The 20,879-nt window shown below is 41.7% G+C and overlaps 1 protein-coding gene across 1 annotated transcript in view; it reads left to right on the top strand.

Annotated features, from left to right (window-relative positions):
* Positions 1-633: 633 nt before the first annotated feature.
* Positions 634-20,879, top strand: part of MAOB (monoamine oxidase B) — a 118,674-nt gene continuing 98,428 nt past the window's right edge. Inside the window, exon 1 of the mRNA XM_025277115.2 lies at positions 634-805. Coding sequence (XP_025132900.1) covers positions 760-805 — 46 coding nt within the window. The 5' untranslated portion in view covers positions 634-759. The remainder of the gene's footprint in view (positions 806-20,879) is intronic.

The following is a 20,879-nucleotide window of genomic DNA, read 5'->3' as shown; positions in this document are numbered from 1 at the left end:
TCATCCATAAAATGGGTTGTTGTAAGGTTTAACTGGAATTATGCATGTAAAATGCTGAGGATGGTGCCTGGTACCAGAAATGCCTTCACATTATGTTTGCCCTTCTCTACTGGCTTCCCTGGTGGCTCAGACACTAAAGCATCTGCCCGCAATGCGGGAGAACCGGGCTCGATCCCTGGGTTGGGAAGATCCCGTGGAGAAGGAAATGGCAACCCACGCCAGTACTCTTGCCTGGAAAATTCCATGGATTGAGAGGCTCCTCAGAGCCTGGTAGGCTACAGTCTATGGGGTCGCAAAGAGTCAGACACGACTGAGCGACTTCACTTCACTTTACTGCTCCATTCCAGGGAGTCATTTGAGGTGCTGGAGGAGGACATCCCGATCTGCCATCCTCCCAGCCCCCAAGCTGAACAGCGCACCAGGGAAGCTGATGGGAAAATACCGTGCAGTGCATAAGGCCAACGGGGAGTGGTGGCCCTGGGGATGGACTGTTGGGGGCCCTGGGTGACCTTTCTGCCCTGGCGTCCACCCTCCCCAGATCTGAGCCGCAGACCTCCGGGCGGGAACGGGGGCGGTGCGCTCTAGCCCCGCCGGCGCGTAGGCGGGCGGGCGGGCGGGGCTCTGCGACCCGAAGCCCTGGGCCGCCAATATAGGCGCTCGGCGGAGGCGCTAGTGCGCGGGGGCAGCGCTGCAGGCGGGGGCCGAGATCCAGACACCGAAGCAGCTGGCACCCGGGTGGCCCGGAGAGGGGCGAGCAACATGAGCAGCAAATGCGACGTGATCGTGGTGGGGGGCGGCATCTCAGGTCAGTGGCGGCTGCGCGCCCTCTTTCCCCCTCCCAGGGCTCCGACAAGTGGCCGCCCGGGGAGGCATGCGGGGCGGCAGTGCGGCGGCGTATCCCCCGGAGCCCCTAGACTCTCCGTGCGCTGGAGGGGATCTAGAGGGTCCCAAGCGTCGCACACAGAATCCTCCCTCAATGGGAGAAGGATTTGGTGGCCCCCTCCCCTCCCCGGACAGAATCTGGAGGATGTCTTTTGAAGGTCTGGGGCTAGACTTTGAACTTCTGCCCCGGACAGCTGCCAAGCCTGAGACTGCTGAAATTTTCAAAGCGCCGGGGGGCGGGGACAGAGGGTGGTGGTGGTGAGAAAACGGGCAGGGGAGAGACTCTTACCGGGGGTGGCATAAAGGTCAGTCGCTTGCCCCAAGCAAAGGTCAGTCCTTTTGCTCCAGCCCGACCTGGACACTCTACACCCTCCTCACTCAGAGCAGGCACGGACCACGACGTGTTGTTATTCTGGAACCAGGAAAACGACCTTGAACAGCTTCCCGTTCAAAAAGAAGGGATTGGACCCTGGGGTATCGACCCTCCTGACCCTGATTCTTTCTGATTCCACGATTTCCATGGGTCTACCTGCGGCTGCAGGGCCTTCTTGTCAAATGCCTTCTTGTCGAATGTCTCCTCTCCTTCTGCCCCTTCTTCTCCTCGCCCCCACACTCAGTGCAGGGTGGCCAAAAAGCTTAGAAGGGATGGGGGACAGAAAGTACCCTCTTACACACGGGGAAGGGAGGTGGGACTGGGCCTCGAGAAACAGACACCAGAAGATGGATGGGGTCAGCGGGGGAACCCACCTTCTGAAGAAAGTCAGCCAGATCCTATGGGGAGGGGTCAGTGGAATATTAAGTGATGCTTCCAGAACAGCCTGTCTCACAGACCTCTGAGAATGCTTTGGTCCAACCCCCAGGACCTCCTGATACTTGAGCAATTATGAGGACACCTCCAAAATCCACCACTGTGTTGACTAAGACGTGCCCTAACCAGACGTCAGGAGCCGGCCTCCAACTTGCTTCCTGCTGGGCAGGCAGGGCAGAGGCGCTCAGATTCTCTTGTGGCAGGTAAAGAAAGCAAGGTGCTGGATGTTGGATGCCATGCCTCCATTCCAGCTTTCTTCACCTTTGAGTCAGATCTCAGGCTATCCCTTCTGTTTGCCGGGTCCCCCCACCCCCTCCCCTAGCTCACCCATGCCAGGCTCTGTGCACAGGGCTACAGATGCTTTAAGTACAACAGCATGCTGTGGTGGGCTCTGGCTATATAGATTCCATTTTCATTCAGTATTTTAGACATCATTTCTCCTAGAGGAATTCGGTGTGTGTCCGTGCTGCCTTGCACAGCACTCCCATCTTACGGAAGAGGAAACCTCTCTTTCTAGGCCTTCAAAGTCCTTTTCTTACCCAAACTATGTCTAACGTGTTCCAATTCTTAGTTTCCCCCTTTATTTTTTTTTTTTCTGATTCATTCTCTAAACCTTCACGCTCACTCAAATTATTCATGTAAGACTCATACTGGAAGGATAGATAAGGGTTTAGCTATTTTTTTACAAGCAGTGGTGAATCTCTGCTTTTGACTCCCAAACTCTCCAAACAAGGGACTGGTGAGTAGATCTGCCTTTTCTCAAGAATGTCACATGGAATAGGCCTTGTTCTAAAAACTGAGAAAGCACGGTTCCAAGGCCTTACTCAATTGCTTTATCTGCTATGTGAGGATAACTCCAACTAGTCATAGCTAGATTACAAGATCATCTAAAAGGTAGGTGAAGCAATGTGTGTGAAAATGGCTTTGCAAAGTCTGATATATGTATGACACAATCACTAGATTACAAGATCATCTAAAAGGTAGGTGAAGCAATGTGTGTGAAAATGGCTTTGCCAAGTCTGATATATGTATGACACAATCACTAGATTACAAGATCATCTAAAAGGTAGGTGAAGCAATGTGTGTGAAAATGGCTTTGCAAAGTCTGATATATGTATGACACAAGGGATTACAAGAGTTTTGCTCATTTATTCAAACAGTACACATTAGGGCAGGCTGTGGTTGAGGATGCAAAACTAGATCACATTTTTCTTGTCCTGGAAGATTTGTCAGTCTAGGAAAAGAGATGAGGTATCCAGACAAAGACAATACAAGGTAGAAAGTGGTAGGTGCCACAAAAGAGGTCCATTCATTAGTTCATTATCCATTCATTCAAGGAATATTTGCTTCCTGTCCCGCATCCTATCGAAAAGGGAAGGAAAGATGAGTTAGTCAGAGCCATTGCCCCTGGGGTACTCACAAGCTGATGTGGGAGGCAGAGTTGTGAACGAGTGGTACTAAAGACCTACGATATATGCCTTTTCCTAGGACCTCCTACTGAAGGTTATAGGAAAGGTGAATGTTGAACTCTAGGTGAATGTTGAACTCTGCCTGAGAATATCCAAGCAGACTTCACAGGGATGGTGAAGTAGATCTTAAGGAATGGATATGAATTCACCAGGAGACTGGGTGAAGAAAGTATCTGAAGCTAAAGAATAGCTTAAATCAAAAATATGTGAGATATTCTCATGCTTAGGAAAGATAAGAACTTTAGCACAGGGACTTCCTTGGTGTTTCAATGGTTTAAGACTTGGCCTTCCAATGCAGGGGGTTGCAGACTCAGTCCCTGGTCGGGGAGCTAAGATCCCACATGCCTCAAGGCAAAAAACCCCAAAACATAAAACAGAAGCAATGTTGTAACAAATTCAATTAAGACTTTAAAAATTTTCCACAGGAAAAATTCTTTAAAAAAAAAAAGAAAAAACTTCAGTGTGGAGGATTGAGGGGAACTTGTGGGAGACCAAGCTACAGAGGTGGGTTGGGATGAGTTGTAGGTAGCCTTGTATGTCATCACCCAAAGACTTAGCTCCCTGGTGGCTCAGATGGTACAGAATCCACCTACAATGCAGGAGACCCAGGTTCAATCCCTAGGTCAGGAAGATTCCCTGGAGATGAGAATGGCTTCTGACTCTAGTATTCTTACCTAGGAAATCTCATGGACAGAGGAGCCTGGCGGGCTACAGTCCATTTGGTCGCAAAGAGTTAGACACGACTGAGTGGCTAATGTTGGGGGCTTCCCAGGTAGTGCTAGTGGTAAAGAACCCACCTGCCAATGCAGGAGACATAAGAGATGTGGGTTTGATCCCTGGGTCAGGAAGATCTCCTGGAGGAGAGCATGGCAATCCACTCCAGCATTCTTGCTTGGAGAATCCCATGGACAGAGGAGAGGGTCACAAAGAGTCAGACATGAGTGAGTGACTTAGCACACACGTGGTCAATGAATAGCCACTAATGATTTTTCATTCACAAAGTGATATGTCAAGTGACAGGAATATGATCTACAAAAAGAGGAATGTGCAGAAGAGCAGGTTTGGGGAAAGATGGAGCATCTAGAATTGAAGGTGCTGATAGAACACCCAGGGAGAGATGTCTAGCAGCTGCAAGTGCCAAGAACAGGTTGGGCTGACAGATTTGTGTGACAGAGACGTTTTAGCTGAAGCCCCTGAAGTCTGTGAAATGACCCAAACCAAAAGTGGAGAGAGAAGAGAGGATGCCTAGGATGGAACTGGTTGAGGGGGTGCTCACCTCCTCTACTGGGAGGAAGATATTTCAGTCTTTATAGCTTGATGAGAGAGATGAGGAAACAGAAACTGAAAAACACTTGCTGCTGCTAAGTCACTTCAGTCATGTCCGACTCTGTGCGACCCCATAGACGGCAGCCCACCAGGCTCCCCTGTCCCTGGAATTCTCCAGGCAAGAACACTGGAGTGGGTTGCCATTTCCTTCTCCAATACATGAAAGTGAAAAGTGAAAGTGAAGTCACTCAGTCATGTCTGATTCCTAGCGACCCCAAGGACTGCAGCCTACCAGGCTCCTCTGCCCATGGGATTTTCCAGGCAAGAGTACTGGAGTGGGTTGCCATTGCCTTCTCCGGAAAAAAACTTGGTTAATCTCAAATCTTAGCTCGTATGTCATTTACTGGGGACAGCCTTCCCAAATCCCTCCAAATAGGTTGAGATGCCTTTGTTTAACTCTCCTCTGCCGTCTTGTTCTTTTCCTTGAGTTTTTAATTGTTCACATTTTAGTGTCATTTCTTGTTCAATCACTTTCTCCTCCACTAGTCTGTAAGCCCCTGGAACCCTGGGAAGTGTTTCTATGTCTCCTGGAGAACCCCCAAACTCCAGCTCCAGAGCTCTGCCTGGCCTAGTTAGCACTTAATAAATGTGTTAAATGAACAAACTTTAACATATTCCCCACAAAACAGCAGTTGCATCTGAAATTCACATCCACTTACTCCTGACCCTTTTGCATGTCCTGCCAAATCTTATTGAGTAAGGGGAAAATGGTAAAATCAGAATTTTAGGATTGGTTGGTGACTGACACAGTTAACTTTGTTAATTATTAAACTTGGGCCATTCTGGTAGTTCTCTGATAGTTTTCGAAGCTGTCAGCAAATTTTAATCACTCCCTTTGGCATAAGCAGAGATGGACTGGGGGTACGGATGGTTAATATATAACCTTTTTTTTAGTGTTTGAAAAATTCCAAGGCGACTGTAGAACAGCTTTTTGTTTGGGGAAATGAGTGTGGCATATAAACACGCACCTGCTGACATCTCTTTCACCCAAGGAGCAGGTCATCTCTGGGGACTTGGCAGAGTAATAGCATTTCCCACATGGAGCTGGACAACAGCATACGGCTTCTGTTCCGAGTCTCGATTTTAATGTGTGGTTTGGTAGAACCATGGAAACTATCTTTTGCAATTCTGGAATGGCTCTTGCTCAAGCCTCAAAATAAAAGCTAAAAAAGGGAAACTTGAAACAGAAAGGAGAATTTTTTTCCAGGCTTGAGAGAAGTGATCTGGCCATCTGAGGATGGCAGGCACTCGGCTAACAGCCTGGAAGAGTCAAAGTCAGCCTTCCAAGTGGTAATCAACACCTGGAAGGTAATCTGTCCAGCCAGAAGGGCCAGGGGGCAAGCCTGCTGAAGGCTGCAGGGACTGGCCTAGGCAGGGTGCATCACAGAGGGCCCACAGGGGATCATGAGTTGAGGGATGTGATAGGCAGATGAGGCCTGTGTGTTAATGGCAAAGCCCCCGCCTCACCTTTGATGAAGAAAGATGGAGAACTTCCCGGACACCTATAACCCACCTGAATGTTCTAAGAAATGGTAATTGGATGGAAGTGCTTGGAAATGTGTATATCCCAAAGATAGGCTATAAAGAGGCAGTATGCAATGTTAAAAGAGCATAGGTCAGACGTCAAACAGACTCGTTATGAATTCCGTTTCCTATACTTAGCTATTGCGTCACCTTAAAATTTCCCTCACCTCTCTGTTCTTCAGCTGCCTTTTAAAATGAGATTCCCAGTGCCGTTATTGGCCGAGAGCTTGTTGCTAGGATTAGAAAGAACGCACATAAAAGACTGTACACAAGAGGCCATTATGGCGACAAGTTGTACTAAAAAGACAGCTTGTCTTTTTGGAAAAGACATGCTTTTTTTTAGCTTCTAGAGTTTTTTCATCTTGAGAGCAGAAGCAGGCATCTCTGTAATCATGTCTTCCTCTTTACTGACCAGTCATTTTTCTTGCTGTGAGGCATTTATAAGGTGACTACAGGATCTATACAGGCATCATTCTGACCTCATCCTGCCCCACCCCCATCCCTTCAGTCCCTCCAGTGAGGAGTCTGAGAACTCAGGCTTATCCTGGGCTTCAGAGCCACCAAACCCATTGTGTTCCTTATCAGAAGAAATTTTCAAAGCCCTCTATCTGTATTTCATCACTACCCCAGCCTGGCTGCTATTCCCTTCCTGATCTGGTCTTCATTTCAGCCACCTGACACCCGTCTTAATTATAAGAAATAATAAATGAGATTATTATTTATCTCTTGAATAATATCAATTATGTAACAATAATAGAAGAGTCAGCATTTTGAGTGCTGTCTGTATGTTAAATTGAGTAACAGTGAGGTGATCTTAATATTAGCATCTGCCAGGCACTGGATGAATTCAAACTCTTAGTGTAGAAATCTGTTCTGTGTTTAGAATTTCTGACATATTTATCTCTTAACTATATACAAAAAATAATTAGAATTTCAGATTTTTCTTTCAGTTTAGCTGCTACGTTTCTTACATCATCTGTGTTGGTAAATCATATACAAGCCAAAAAAGTAGGGCTGTGAAACACAGCCTTGTTATAAGACAATATTCCATGAGTGTGTGTGTGTGTTGGTACATGTACATGCACAGCCACTAAGCCACTAGCCACCTCCTCCAGCTAAAGTTTGACAGTGGAGTTGGCCGCACACTGACACTTCACATCCACTAGTGGTTAGAGGCCATTTTGTTGGCCTGATTAACAATAATAGCAAGGTCTACTGTGTGCTTGCCAGATCCTAAGCCCCATTCCAAGCATTTTACATGCATTTTCTCCTTTACCCCTCTAGACCACTTTATGAAGTAGATACCTTTATTATTCCTACTCTCCAGATGAGAAAACTAAGTCATCAAAAGGTTACCAATTTTTCTTAAGGTGACATAGCTAGTGAGTGGTAAAACCACAATAAATGCCATGCTCTTAACCTCTGTACTCTACCACTGCTAATTTCTTCTGTTCCCAGTGAAAATGTCACTACTGGAACAGTTCCTTCCAGTCTGTAGCAATAATTTAGGATTTGTTTTGATATAATTTGTTCATGTTGGAACAGTGGAAAAGACATATATATTGAGTAATGTGAGTGATATGTATGTCATCAGTTTGCAAATCATTTGTTTTATAGCTCATACACCTTAATATTAAAAAAAAGTCTCAATCAAAAAATGGGCAGAAGAGCTAGATAGACATTTCTCCAAAGACAGGTGGCCAACATGCTCATGAAAAGATGCTGAATATGCTGATTGTTAGAGGAATGCAAATCAAAACCACAATGAGTAGTTGATCTTACACCAGCCAGAATGCCCATCATTAAAAAGTCTACAAATAATAAATGCTGGAGAGGGTGTGGGGAAAAAGGAATCCTCCTACACTGTTGGTGGGAATGTAAATTGGTGCAGCCACTATGGAGAATAGTATGGAGGTTCCTTAAAAACTAAAAATAGAGTTGCCATATCATCCTGAAATCCAGCTCCTATACCCAGAAAAAACTCTGATTCAAAAAGATAAATGCACAGCAATGTTCATAGCAGCACTATTTACAATAGCCAAGACATGGAAGTAACCTAAATGTCCATCAACAGATGAACGAATTTAAGATGTGGTGTATATATGTGGGCTCCCCTGATGGCTCAGCAGGTAAAGAATCCACCTGCCAATTCAGGAGATGTAAGAGACATGGGTTCAATCCCTGGGTCAGGAAGATCCCTTGGAAAAGGGTATGACAACCCACTCCAGTACTCTTGCCTGGAGAATCCCATGGACAGAGGCACCTGGAAGGCTACAGTCCATAGAGTCACAAAGACTTGGACACAAGTGAAGCGACTGAGCACACACACGTATATTCAGCCATAAAAAAAGAATGAAAATGCCATTTGCAACAACATGGATGGACCTAGGGATTATCATACTAAGTGAAGTAAGTCAGACAGAGAAAGAAAAATTTATGTGATATCACTTATATGTGGAATATAAAAAATGATACAAGTGAACTTATTCGCAAAACAGAAATAGACTCACAGACATAGAAAATAAATTTATGGTTACCAAAGGGGATAGTGATGGGGGAGAGATAAATTAGTTGTTTGGGATTAACAGATACACACTACTATATATAAAATAGATGAACAATAAAGACCTACTGCATAGCACAGGGAGCCATATTCAATATCTTGTAATAACCTATAATGAAAAAGAATCTGAAAAAGAATATGCATATATATACACATATCTGAATCACTTTGATGTACACCTGAAACTAACACAGCATTGTACATTAAATATACTTCAACTTTAAAATGGTTAAGAGATAAAGAAAGGCAGAGTATACAGATTTCTGGATTATCACTGGAAAAAAAATCTGCATTTAAATGCAATCAATAGGGCAAAAGGAAAAGAAAAAAGAATAAATCAGCTGCTTTGATGATTTCTACATTTTTGTCAATAAATATACAGATGAGATCTGACTCAAATTTATCCTATGAACTTGATGAGATAATTTAGTTTCTAACTTATTTCTCTAATATTTTGGGCTTCAGTGGCATTTTCATGTTCTAGTGACACAATAAAGTCAATAAAATGTTCCAGTATCAAGCATTTCTCCAGATATCAGTAATGGCAGCAAATGTTGCTATCACCGAATTCTAATTTTTGTACATTTCTTTATTCTTGTCAAGAATGCCCTTAACTGATGTACACTGAATTAGAACTTCTGCATTTTAAATAACATTTAGATTTAGGTAATATTGAATTATTACAGGTGGCAAGGTTATAGTATAATGTCACCTGGGACACCTGGGACAAATGAAATGTGTACAGTAGCATGTCATTCTGAATTGGAACTCACACTAACTTTAGTTTCATCTTTGGATTTGATGGCCATTATACATATAGTCTTAGCAGTGTTCCATGTGTGTGTCTATTACTGGATCTCACTTACCATGTTTAAATTACCTATTTAAGCATCCGTGAACTTTCACCTGACCATAGGCTGCTGAAAATCAAAGACTTTGTACAATATATCTCCCTTTCTCTGGTGTTAGCAAAGAACCCAGCTCACCTTAGCCCCCAGAAATTGAATTAAATTGATAGAATCCCTTGATCAAGATTGTGGGTCTTCTTAGGCTTTGGGCTCAGAGATGGTAAGCCTTACAACGAGAGATCTATTAGAAGGATGGGACTAACTTTTTACTTCCTGGAGGAAGCAGGATAACACAGAAGTTAAATGCAAAAACCCTAGGAGCCTAACAGTTGGGTTCAGATCCTACCTGTGTCCCTAACTGTATAGCTTTGGTTAGTTACCTACTTGCTCAGCCACCAGATATTCACTTATTAAGTGGAGTGATGTTTCTGGGGCTAACTTTTGGGATGCTCAATCAGTGTTAACTCTGCTATTTTTACAAGTCAGCAGGCAGGGCTTAACTGAGGGGATCTTGGAAATGTACAAGATTGAATACACTTCTAGGTCCCCAAAACTGAGCCAAATAGAGAGGCCATGTTCAGGATGAGGGGTTTTGTCCCCATAACAGAATACTTTGGAAATTTCCTCATGTGGAAAGTACAGCATTATCATTTTTCAAGGGCCCCAAGCTTCTTGAGCTTAGCTTTTAAGGGACGTCTCCAGTAGCTCAGCTGGTAAAGAATCTGCCTGCAATGCAGGAGACCCTAGTTTGATTCCTGGGTCTGGAAGATCCCCTGGAGAAGGGATACGCTACCCACTCCAGTATTTTGGGGCTTCCCTGGTGGCTCAGCTGGTAAAGAATCCGCCTGCAATGTGGGAGACCTGGATTTGATCCCTGGGTTGAGAAGATCCTTGGAGAAGGAAGTGGAGAAGACAATGGCAACCCACTCCAATGCTCTTGTCTGGAAAATCCCATGGACGGAGGAGCTTGGTAGGCTATAGTCCATGGGGTCTCTAAGAGTAGGACACAACTGAACGACTTCACTTTCACTTTTCACTTTGATGCATTGGAGAAGGAAATGGCAACCCACTCCAGAATTCTTGCCTGGAGAATCCTAGGGACAGGGGAGCCTGGTGGGCTGCTGTCTATAGGGTTGCACAGAGTCGGACATGACTGAAGCCACTTAGCCACTGCCTGGAGAAAGGAATGGCTACCCACTCCAGTATTCTGGCCTGGAGAATTCCATGGACTATTCCATAGGGTCACAAAGAGTCAGACAAGACTGAGTGACTTTCACTGACTAGAAGTCAGTAATTCCCTTGATAATGGTATAAAATTTTTTCCTGACTTTGACCATCCAAATCCCATAAATTTCTTCTGAGCTAAAAACATGTTCTAAGGAATTCCCTGGTGGTCCAGTGCTTAGGACTCTGTGCTTTCGCTTCAGAGGAACATGGCTCCAATCCCTGGTAGAGGAACAGAAATCCTGCATGCCACGTGGTGCAGAAAAAATTTTTTTTTGCTCTAATAGAGTCATTGATGACTGAAGATGGAAACATCTTTAGTTTTATCTATTAGTGACAGCACCTGGTTTTCCAGTGAATAAAGTCCCTGTTCTGGAGGATGAACCCTCAGCTTTAGGAGAAAGGGCAGTTGGAACAAGAACCTGACTAAATGAAGCTATGTGGAAGATAAAAATGACTAACATTTTGAATGCACTGTTTTTACTTTCAAGTTTACAAAACGGATCCATGTTCAGTCTCTTTGGTTAACTCAGTAAACAAAGTACTACAGAAAACGAAGATCTGTAAGCCATGATCTCAAATCTTCATCTGTCAGTTTACTTAAGGGAGGTACAGAAAGTCTTCTGTAAGACCAAGTTATTACTCTCAGAAAACTTAAAATGCAATTGCAGACACAAGACCAGCATATACAGGCAATAAGAAATGACTAGAAATAATAAATAATTGAGTTCTGTACTGTGGAACCCAAGTAAATCACAGAAGACCCCAGGAGTTGGAGAAGTTCTTCTTAGAGGTGTGAAATTGGAACAGTTCCTGAAGAACAGTCAAGGTTTGGGGTTGGTAGAGAAGGAGAGGCTTTAAAGATGGGAGGAATAATATAAATCATAAGGCCATAGGCTCCAGTTTACAGGTGATATTTCTATTTATAATAAGGTAAAAAGTATAATAAGTCTAAGAGACTAGGCTAGGGAGATATGGGTAATAAATTTGGAAGGAGGAGGGCAGGATCAAGCAATGAAATGTTGAAGAGCAAAGTGAGTTTGTTACGTTTTTCAGTGGTTTGGAACTAAGGAAGCATTGACAGTTTTTGCTAAAAAGATAAGATGGGCAGCCCTAGAGCTGAAGAAACCAAGAGATGGGTAGTAATTCAGGAAGAGGTTGAGAGGTGATTAGCTGATTATAACGAATTGAGTTATCCTGAAGCTCAAAGCAGATTGCAAGAGAAAGTGGGGGGAGGCAAGAATGGGAAGAAGTTCTTCTGTTTTACTGAGAAAACACCTAGAAAAGAGGTATCACAAAAATTAATTAGTATTTTCCCCTTGAAGTTTCATAGTTGAAATGGAAGGACCTGATTTTATTTAAAATTTTCCTTTTTAGAAAAATAAGATCAAAGAGATTTTCTCCCTAAGGGTTGTGACCCAGCTTACTAAATGACAAACATGCATCTTGAGCAATCTCAAACACAAAGTGAATAGTTCATCCTATTCTGTAATATAAGAGTTTTCATTGAAACTTGTTCTGTGAGAGAGAGGGCAAAATCAGAAAGCAAGGTCAAAGTTTGACCTTTCAAATGTTAGTTATGTTACCAGAGTCTCTGTTTAATGGCATCTTAAATGTCATATTCTGGTTAATTTCCATTTTAAGTCAGAAGTTTACATTCTTGATCTTATGTTAGTCATCTCTTACCTGGCTCATTTTTTACTCTGGACTCATCATCAGCTTCAACATTTAATCTAAAAAATGATGCAAATGAACATATTTATAAAGCAGAAGCAGACTCCCAAACTTAGAGAAGGAAACTAGTGGTGCTAGTGGTGAAGAATCCGCCTGCCAATGCAGGAGACACAAGAGAAACAGGTTTGATCCCTGGGTCGGGAAGATTCCCTGGAGTAGGAAATGGCAACTCACTCTAGTGATGTTCCATAGACAGAGGAGCCTGGTGGGCTACAGTCCGTGGGACCACAAAGAGTTGGACATGACTGAGCTACTAAACACACACAGGGGAGAAGGCTGGGGGAAAAGGACAGTTAGGGAGTTTGGGATTGACATGTACATACTGCTTTTTAATATATAATGATTTGTATGTTCATTCATTTTGAGAAACATCCATTTGCACCTTGTACCTCAAGCAGTCTTAAAAACTTGTTATAAACTTAAAAAAAAAAACACATTTGTCAGAATTGCACAATGCTGAAAGTGTCCTTCTAGGTCCTTAATTTTATTTGTTCTCCTTCCAACCTAAATAACACGCCCCCCTTTTTAATTTATTTCGCAGACATTTCCAATGATTCATTCATAGTGAATTTGGAATACTGACCTCATCTTTTGTATTTTTTTAATTCCTGTGATCCCAGTCCTGTTTCTGTCTTAAATTGTGTCTTTATAATTATGTTTAATTCTATCTTACTTTTTGGGGTTGTTTTCCAGTTTTTTACATTAAAGCAACAAATTCTTTGGAAAAATTTTGTTATCCAACACGGCCCCCTTTCACATAACTTCGGGTAAAGAGTTAATAATCAAATTAATAACCAAAGTTCCCTCGGAAATTTTTAGGAAGACAGGCCACTGATGAAAATGAAAGATGAAATCACATTCGTTCTTGGTTATTTACAGCTTAAGGAGTTTTTTTTTTTGGAGAGGTAGGAATGTTTTTTAATAATGTGAATTGAGGAATAATACATACTCATTGTGAAAATGTGTAAATTACAGAAAGGAGCAGAAAGAAAACAAAAATTGTCTATAATTGATTCCTACAAAAAAAGCCACTGTTACAATTGTCACCTGTATTTCCTATTTGTAAGCCATCTACTGGATTTACCATACTCACTGGTAGTCCTTTTAACATAAATAGCAACATATTATGAATGTTTAACCATGTCTTAAATTCTCTTCTATACAATATTAATAACTTTATATTACTTCATCTGATTGTATTTATTTACCAATCTTCTATTGCTGAACATTTGTATTGTTTCCAAATTTCTATTTTAAATGAAGCTATTGTGAATGTCCTTGTACCTAAACCTTTGTGCATAATTCTGATTACTTCTTTAGGAAAGTCCTAGACATAAGTGTTGGGAATCATTTTAAGGCATTTCGTAATGATCACAAAATTGTGACTCCAAGAAAGTTTTGTCAATATTAAGGTAGAATTTTAATAATGGGCTTCTTAGTTACTTCTCTAGGAAGCCAGTATTTTTCCATCTTTGACACAACACAAAGAAAACCAGGGATCTTCACCAGTTCAGAGCTGTAATTTAATGAAGTTGTAGGTACTAGTTTTTGTAAATGTTCTTTAGTTTTATAAAATTTCAGAAGTGGCATTCTTGCTCTCTTGCTCTTCTTTCTCCCTATAACATGCAGGCAAACCACTTTTGCAATTAATGCTTTATGCCTACCACTGTTTACTAGGTATTTATATATTATACAGTGCTTTAAAATTTTTTGAATACCATTATTCTGTGCTTCTAGAAGTTTGATATCATTAATTAGATCATTCTATGTGTTTCAGCCGGAGAAGGCAATGGCAACCCACTCCAGTACTCTTGCCTGGAAAATCCCATGGGCAAAGGAGCCTGGTAGGCTGCAGTCCATGGGGTCGCTAAGAGTCGGACACAACTGAGCAACTTCACTTTCACTTTTCACTTTCATGCATTGGAGAAGGAAATGGCAACCCACTCCATTGTTCTTGCCTGGAGAATCCCAGGGACGGGGGAGCCTGGTAGGCTGCCGTCCATTGGGTCGCACAAAGTCAGACACGACTGAAGCGACTTAGCAGCAGCAGCAGAATGTGTTTCAGCACAGAAAAGAAAAAAGAATAGTCCTGCGGAAAACCATTTTCTATGATTATTTTTGCCCATCTAGATAAGAAATGAATATTGTCTGTGTCCAGGGTCTATTGTAAAAGCTGATCAAACAGCTGTTTCATGTTTTACATTTTAATTTCCTCTCCAGTTTGCATTCAAATCCTGTGATAGATTTTGGTTTGTTTAGGAGTCCTGTAAGATACAGTTGGCTGTTTCAGAGTAGCCCTTTTATGCTATGCCTGTTAAAATTAAATAGCCCTTGTTAAGTAGTGATGATAAGCACATATAAACGCATACACTCAGATGAGTTATCCTCATTTCATCAAGCATGTTTTATTTTATTGTTTCTGCAGAGGAGAAAAAAGTCAAGTTTGTTCATTCGTTGATTCATCCATTCATCCAATAAAACCTTATCAAGGGCCCTATTAACCAAGCATGGGGCTAGACATGGGAATATACAGATGGGTAATCCATGTTTCCTTCTTTGAAGGGTACACCAAGCAGAGGGAGGCACATTCAGCTACATACAGGTGAATTCTCTGAGTGGTGGTGGGTGCTGAGAAAGATAAATTCATCTGGTTCAGGTGATACAGAAGAGAGGAATATGGCAGCTTCACCTCGGGGCCTTAGAGGACCCGAAGGAGGACTTGGTGATAGGATTTATTGGAGAGATAGTTAGCCAATTCAAATATTCTTCCACCAAATAGAGTGTTATGTGCTTGACATTTAAATCTACGTTGGTATCTACCTCTATTCTTCCCTTAATCTACAACCATTTTATGCAGCTCCCTGTAGGATTTCTCACAAGGAATCAGAGATGCTGAAAGTGATGAACAAGAGAGAAAGTGACACTGTGAGGGAACGGTTGATAGGATTTGAGTGGAAAGGTTAATAGATTGAGGATCTTGGGTTAAAGGGCATTCATATTAGATGGATTTGAACAAGTGAACTAGAAAGATAGAAGATCATAATTGCAAGGGAGAGTGCTATAGTGTTTTGACAGACAACCTTTTGATTGTACTTCTTGGAAATGACCATTAATAGCATTTACATGAGCTACAACATTTTGAATCAGCATATCCAGAGATGGGATTCTCTGTGTGATTCAACAAATGGTTTAAAGGCAAGAAAAATAAATGCCTTAAAAAAAGTAATTAATCTGCTATTTTACAGTTGGGCAGAGGAAACAACTAGTCATTTAGTCTAAGTTTAGGGATGTCTGGAAGGCCCCTCTGCTGGACTGAGAAACGCAGGAATCTTGAAGATGATTGGAAAAGCATAGAAAAAGGCAAGGGCTATATATAATGCAGCATTATGTAAAGTCCAGTAGGGACACCACATTGTCCCATTCCATGGCAAAACTGAGGAGAGAGAAAGAGAAAGTCCATCCTTCCCATGCCCCACCAGATCAAACGTTGTAGAGCTAGACTATTAGTATTATAATGACATTGACAATTGGAGGATTCTGTTCTCTGATTAAAAAGATGAAGCCTATGACTTATGGAAATGTCTGTAAAAGGAAATTGTGGTCTAGTTTTTAATCCTGTGATTCAGCCTCTTCTGTTTACAATCTATCAAAAAATCTTGGCTGGCAACATGCCAATCTGTCTCCATCCATCTGCTGCTAGTCTTAGATTGGGAAAACATTGAGAGCCTTTTTCACTCTCCTCTTTCACTTTCATCAAGAGGCTTTTTAGTTCTTCACTTTTTGCCATAAGAGTGGTGTCATCTGCATATCTGAAGTTATTGATATTTCTCCCAGCAATCTTGATTCCAGCTTGTGCTTCATCCAGTCCAGCATTTTGCATGATGTAGTCTGCATATAAGTTAAATAAGCAAGGTGACAATACACAGCCTTGAATTACTCCTTTCCCGATTTGGAACCAGTCTGTTGTTCTATGTCCAATTCTAACTGTTGTTTCCTGACCTGTGTACAGATTTCTCAGGAGGCAGGTAAGGTGGTCTGGTATTCCCATCTCTTTCAGAATTTCCCACAGTTTCTTGTGAGCCACACAGTCAAAGGTTTTGGGGTAGTCAATAAAACAGAAGTAGATGTTTTTCTGGAACTCTCTTGCCTTTTCAATGATCCAATAGATGTTGGCAGTTTGATCACTGGTTCGTCTGACTTTTCTAAATCCACCTTGAACATCTAAAAGTTCACGGTTCACGTACTGTTGAAGCCTGACTTGAAGAATTTTGAGCATTATGTTGCTAATGTGTGAGATGAGTGCAATTGTGCAGTAGTTCGAGCATTCTTTGGCATTGTCTCTCTTTGGGATTGGAATGAAAACTGACCTTTTCCAGGCCTGTAGTCACTGCTGAGTTTTCCAAATTTGCTGACATATTGAGCACAGCACTTTCAGAGCATCATCTTTTAGGATTTGAAATAGCTCAACTGGAATTCCATCACCACCACTAGCTTTGTTGGTAGTGATGCTCCCTAAGGCCCCCTTGACTTCAAATTCTGGGTTATCTGGCTCTAGGTGAGTGATCACACCATCGTGATTATCTGGGTCATGAAGATCTTTTTTGTATAGTCCTTCTGTGTATTCTTGCCACCTCTTCTTAACATCTTCTACTTTTGTTAGGTCCATACCATTTCTATCTTTTATTGTGCCCATCTTTGCATGAAATGTTCTCTTGGTATCTCTAATTTTCTTGAAGGTATCTCTAGTCTTTCCGATTTTGTTGTTTTCCTCTATTTCTTTGCACTGATCACTGAGGTAGGCTTTATTATCTCTCCTTGCTATTTTTTGGAACTCTGCATTCAAATGGGTATATCTTTCCTTTTCTCTTTTGCCTTTAGCTTCTCTTCTTTTCTCAGCTATTTGCAACGCCTCCTCAGACAACCATTTTGCCTTTTTGCATTTCTTTTTCTTGGGGATGGTCTTGATCACTGCCTCCTGTACAGTGTCACTCACCTCCATCCATAGTTCTTCAGGCACTCTATCAGATCTAATCCCTTGAATCTATCTGTCACTTCCACTGTATCATAGTAAGGGATTTGATTTAGGTCATACCTGAATGGCCCAGTGGTTTTCCCTACTTTCTTCAACTTAAGTCTGAATTTGGCAATAAGGAATTTATGATCTGAGCCACAGTCAGCTCCCAGTTTTACTGACTACATATAGCTTCTCCATTTTTGGCTGCAAAGAATATAATCAATCTGATTTCAGTATTGACCATCTGGTGATGTCCATGTGTAGAGTCTTCTCTTGTGTTGTTGGAAGAGGGTGTTTGCTATGACCAGTGCATTCTCTTGGCAAAACTCTGTTAGGCTTTGATTTGCTTCATTTTGTACTCCAAGGCCAAATTTGCCTGTTACTCTGGTATCTCTTGACTTCCTACTTTTGCATTCCAGTCCCCTATTATGAAAAGGACATCTTTTTTGGGTATTAGTTCTAGAAGATCTTGTAAGTCTTTATAGAACCGTTCATCTTCAGCCTCTTCAGCATTGCTGGTGAGGGCATAGATTTGGATTACTGTGATATTGAATGGTGTGCCTTGGAAATGAACAAAAATCATTCTGTCATTTTTGAGATTGCATCTAAGTACTGCATCTCAGACTCTTGTTTACTATGATTGCTACTCTATTTCTTGATGAAAGGAAAAGAGGAGAGTGAACAAGTTGGCTTAAAACTCAACATTCAGAAAACGAAGATCATGGCATCTGGTCCCATCACTTCATGGCAAATAGATAGGGAAACAATGGAAAGAGTGGGAGACTTTATTTTTTTTTTACTCCAAAATCACCACCAATGGTGATTGCAGCCAGGAAATTAAAAGACGCTTACTCCTTGGAAGAAAAGTTATGAAGAACCTAGATAGCATATTAAAAAGAAGAGACATTACTTTGCCAACAAAGGTCCATATTGTCAAAGGTATGGTTTTTCCAGTAGTCATGTATGGATGTGAGAATTAGACTATAAAGAAAACTGAGTGCCAAAGAATTGATGCTTTTGATATGTGATGTTGAAGAAGACTCTTGAGAGTCCCTTGGACTGCAAGGAGAGGCAACCAGTCAATCCTAAAGAAAATCAGTCCTGAATATTCATTGGAAGGACTGATGCTGAAGCTGAAACTCCAATATTTTGGCCTCCTGATATGAAGAACTGTCTCACTAGAAAAGACCCTGATGCTGGGAAAGATTGAAGGCAGGAGGAGAAGGGGACGACAGAGGATGAGATGGTTAGATGGCATCACCAATTTGATGGACATGAGTTTGAGTAGGCTCCAGGAGTTGGTGATGAACAGGGAAGCCTGGTGTGCTGCAGTCCATGGGGTTGCAAAGAGTTGGACACAACTAAGTGACTGAACTGAACTGAACTGAACTGAGAGCCTTCTATGTGCCTGGTGCCAGGAATGAATAGTGAAGAAACATTTCCAGTTTAACCAGGTGCACACACAAGGAAAGATGTTAAATTACATTTCTTGTGCCCATTTATTGTTATTGCATGCACCAAAATGTCCTTTTTTTCGATGAAAGAAGCTTCTGGGTACCTTTCAAGAAATCACCCTTGGACCAAGTTAGAATAGATGCTAAGATAACTTGGGGTTGAGTTTCCAAGTATTATGTCCTATCCTAGCTTTTTTAGTCTTACTTGTAGATAGTGTGATATTTCTGGCGTCAGGAGGAGTAAGGAGAACATCAGAAATGCCTTTTCTGTCATCAGAAATTGGGTTGCATGAGGGAACAGTCACAATTTGAAAGGAAATCACATGGCCCACCCTAGTTGATAAAAGGCAGAACATCCAAAATACACTGTCTGTTGTCTGCTTTTCTCCCCTTGGTCCATCCTTTCTGATTTCATGAAGAATATGTCCAAAGGGAAATGAGTTTTCTGTAGATAAATCAGTCTGCTGGCCCACAATATTGCACTTCCAGTGGACAGGTCTGAGAAATGGGGAAAAGTACAAAAAGTTGAGCTGACTGTAAGATAAGGGAGGCAAAAATATTTTATTTGCAAAAGAAAAATCTTTTGGGTTTATGCTTGCTTTATTTCTGGGTTTTAGTTTGTGAACAGAATAGTATGAGAAGTGATGGAATGCATTTTCTTCTCCCACTGCATTCTTTTAAAAGGTATATTTCAGTAAACATGTATCTTTTAAATCTGGCTTCCTTTCCACTAGGTGTGAGAGCAATTTTAAAACCAATCTTTAAAATTCTAAGCATTAGTGAATTATAATTTCCAAAGAATGCTTGTGTGTTAGGGATTTCAATTTTTTCTTAGAAAAATAAGAGTTTTAAGCAGTATTAACATTTAGAATTTAAATCAGTATTCAAATCGTGCATTTTGTATAGAAACTCTTAGCATTATTTTTCAGTGTTTTTTTAATACAGTGGATAAAGACCTCAATGACAGTGAAAAATGATGTCTGCATTTTTCAAATTACAAGTAATTGGTAAAGTAAGAGCTTATTCCATCTTGTGAAACCATTGGAACGAGGTGTGAAGAACAAAGCACATGTGCAAAATATAGTAACAAAAATATCTGCCTGACATTGCTAAAGGACCTTGGTTACATACTAATATAATGACCTTCTGTACATGTAAGAACATATAAAGAAAGGCAATATTAGGATTTTTTTCCTCCCCAAATGCATCCTTCCTATAAGGTGGTATGTGCAGTATATTGATTTGTGTGATTTTACATATAGTGGAAGGTCAGAAAGAGGTGGAGTGTGGGACTGCACTGGAAACTTTTATTTCACTCACTGTGAGTTGTCTGGTTGAATAATGTTTCCTCCATCTTTGACATCTGAGCCTTGTGGTACAGCACAGGATAAGGGTGTTTATTTTTTGGTTTTAACTAATACTGTGTATTTTATTTAACTAATAACTGTTTTCCAAAAGAGTTCCCACTGTCTGAAAAAAAGATTTTTCAGCTTTTTATGCTAAGTATTAACCAAGCATTTTAAAACAGCACTTCTCATCACTCCCACAATCCCACTGTTTCCTGCTTCCCTCCTCCTTCTCTAGTTGCTCCTTCCGTCTCTTGTGGCAGCATCTACACCCTTCACCTCCAGTGTCCCCTGAAACAGAATCACCCTCAGACAAGTTCTCAAGCTAAGACCCTTGACATTGGTAGCAGACATTGGAGGGGTCCCACTGTCCCTCTGTACTCCCCTCTATGGGGACCTATGGCTTCTAGGTGCTGCAAGTCTTTGCCTGAGGGCTTTCTCTGACCACTGGAATCCATAAGGGGCTCCCACTCAGGACAGGCCAGCAGTGGGGTGGGGTTAATGCCCCCAAGAGCAGCCATCTTCCTAAGACTGACGCAATGGCTCACCACTTAGTAAAATCACCTAGGCGTGTTCCACACAGTCTTCAGAGGTCCCAAGCATGATCCATCATCAATTGCCCACAGTGACAGTCTGCTGGCCAGTACACCTTTACTACCTCCCTTCTCTTCTTTGCCTCACCTCCCC

The sequence above is a fragment of the Bubalus bubalis genome, chromosome X (genome assembly GCF_019923935.1).
Source record: "Bubalus bubalis isolate 160015118507 breed Murrah chromosome X, NDDB_SH_1, whole genome shotgun sequence".
In the NCBI taxonomy this organism is placed as follows: Eukaryota; Metazoa; Chordata; class Mammalia; order Artiodactyla; family Bovidae; genus Bubalus; species Bubalus bubalis.
This window is presented reverse-complemented; position numbering and strand designations above follow the sequence as displayed.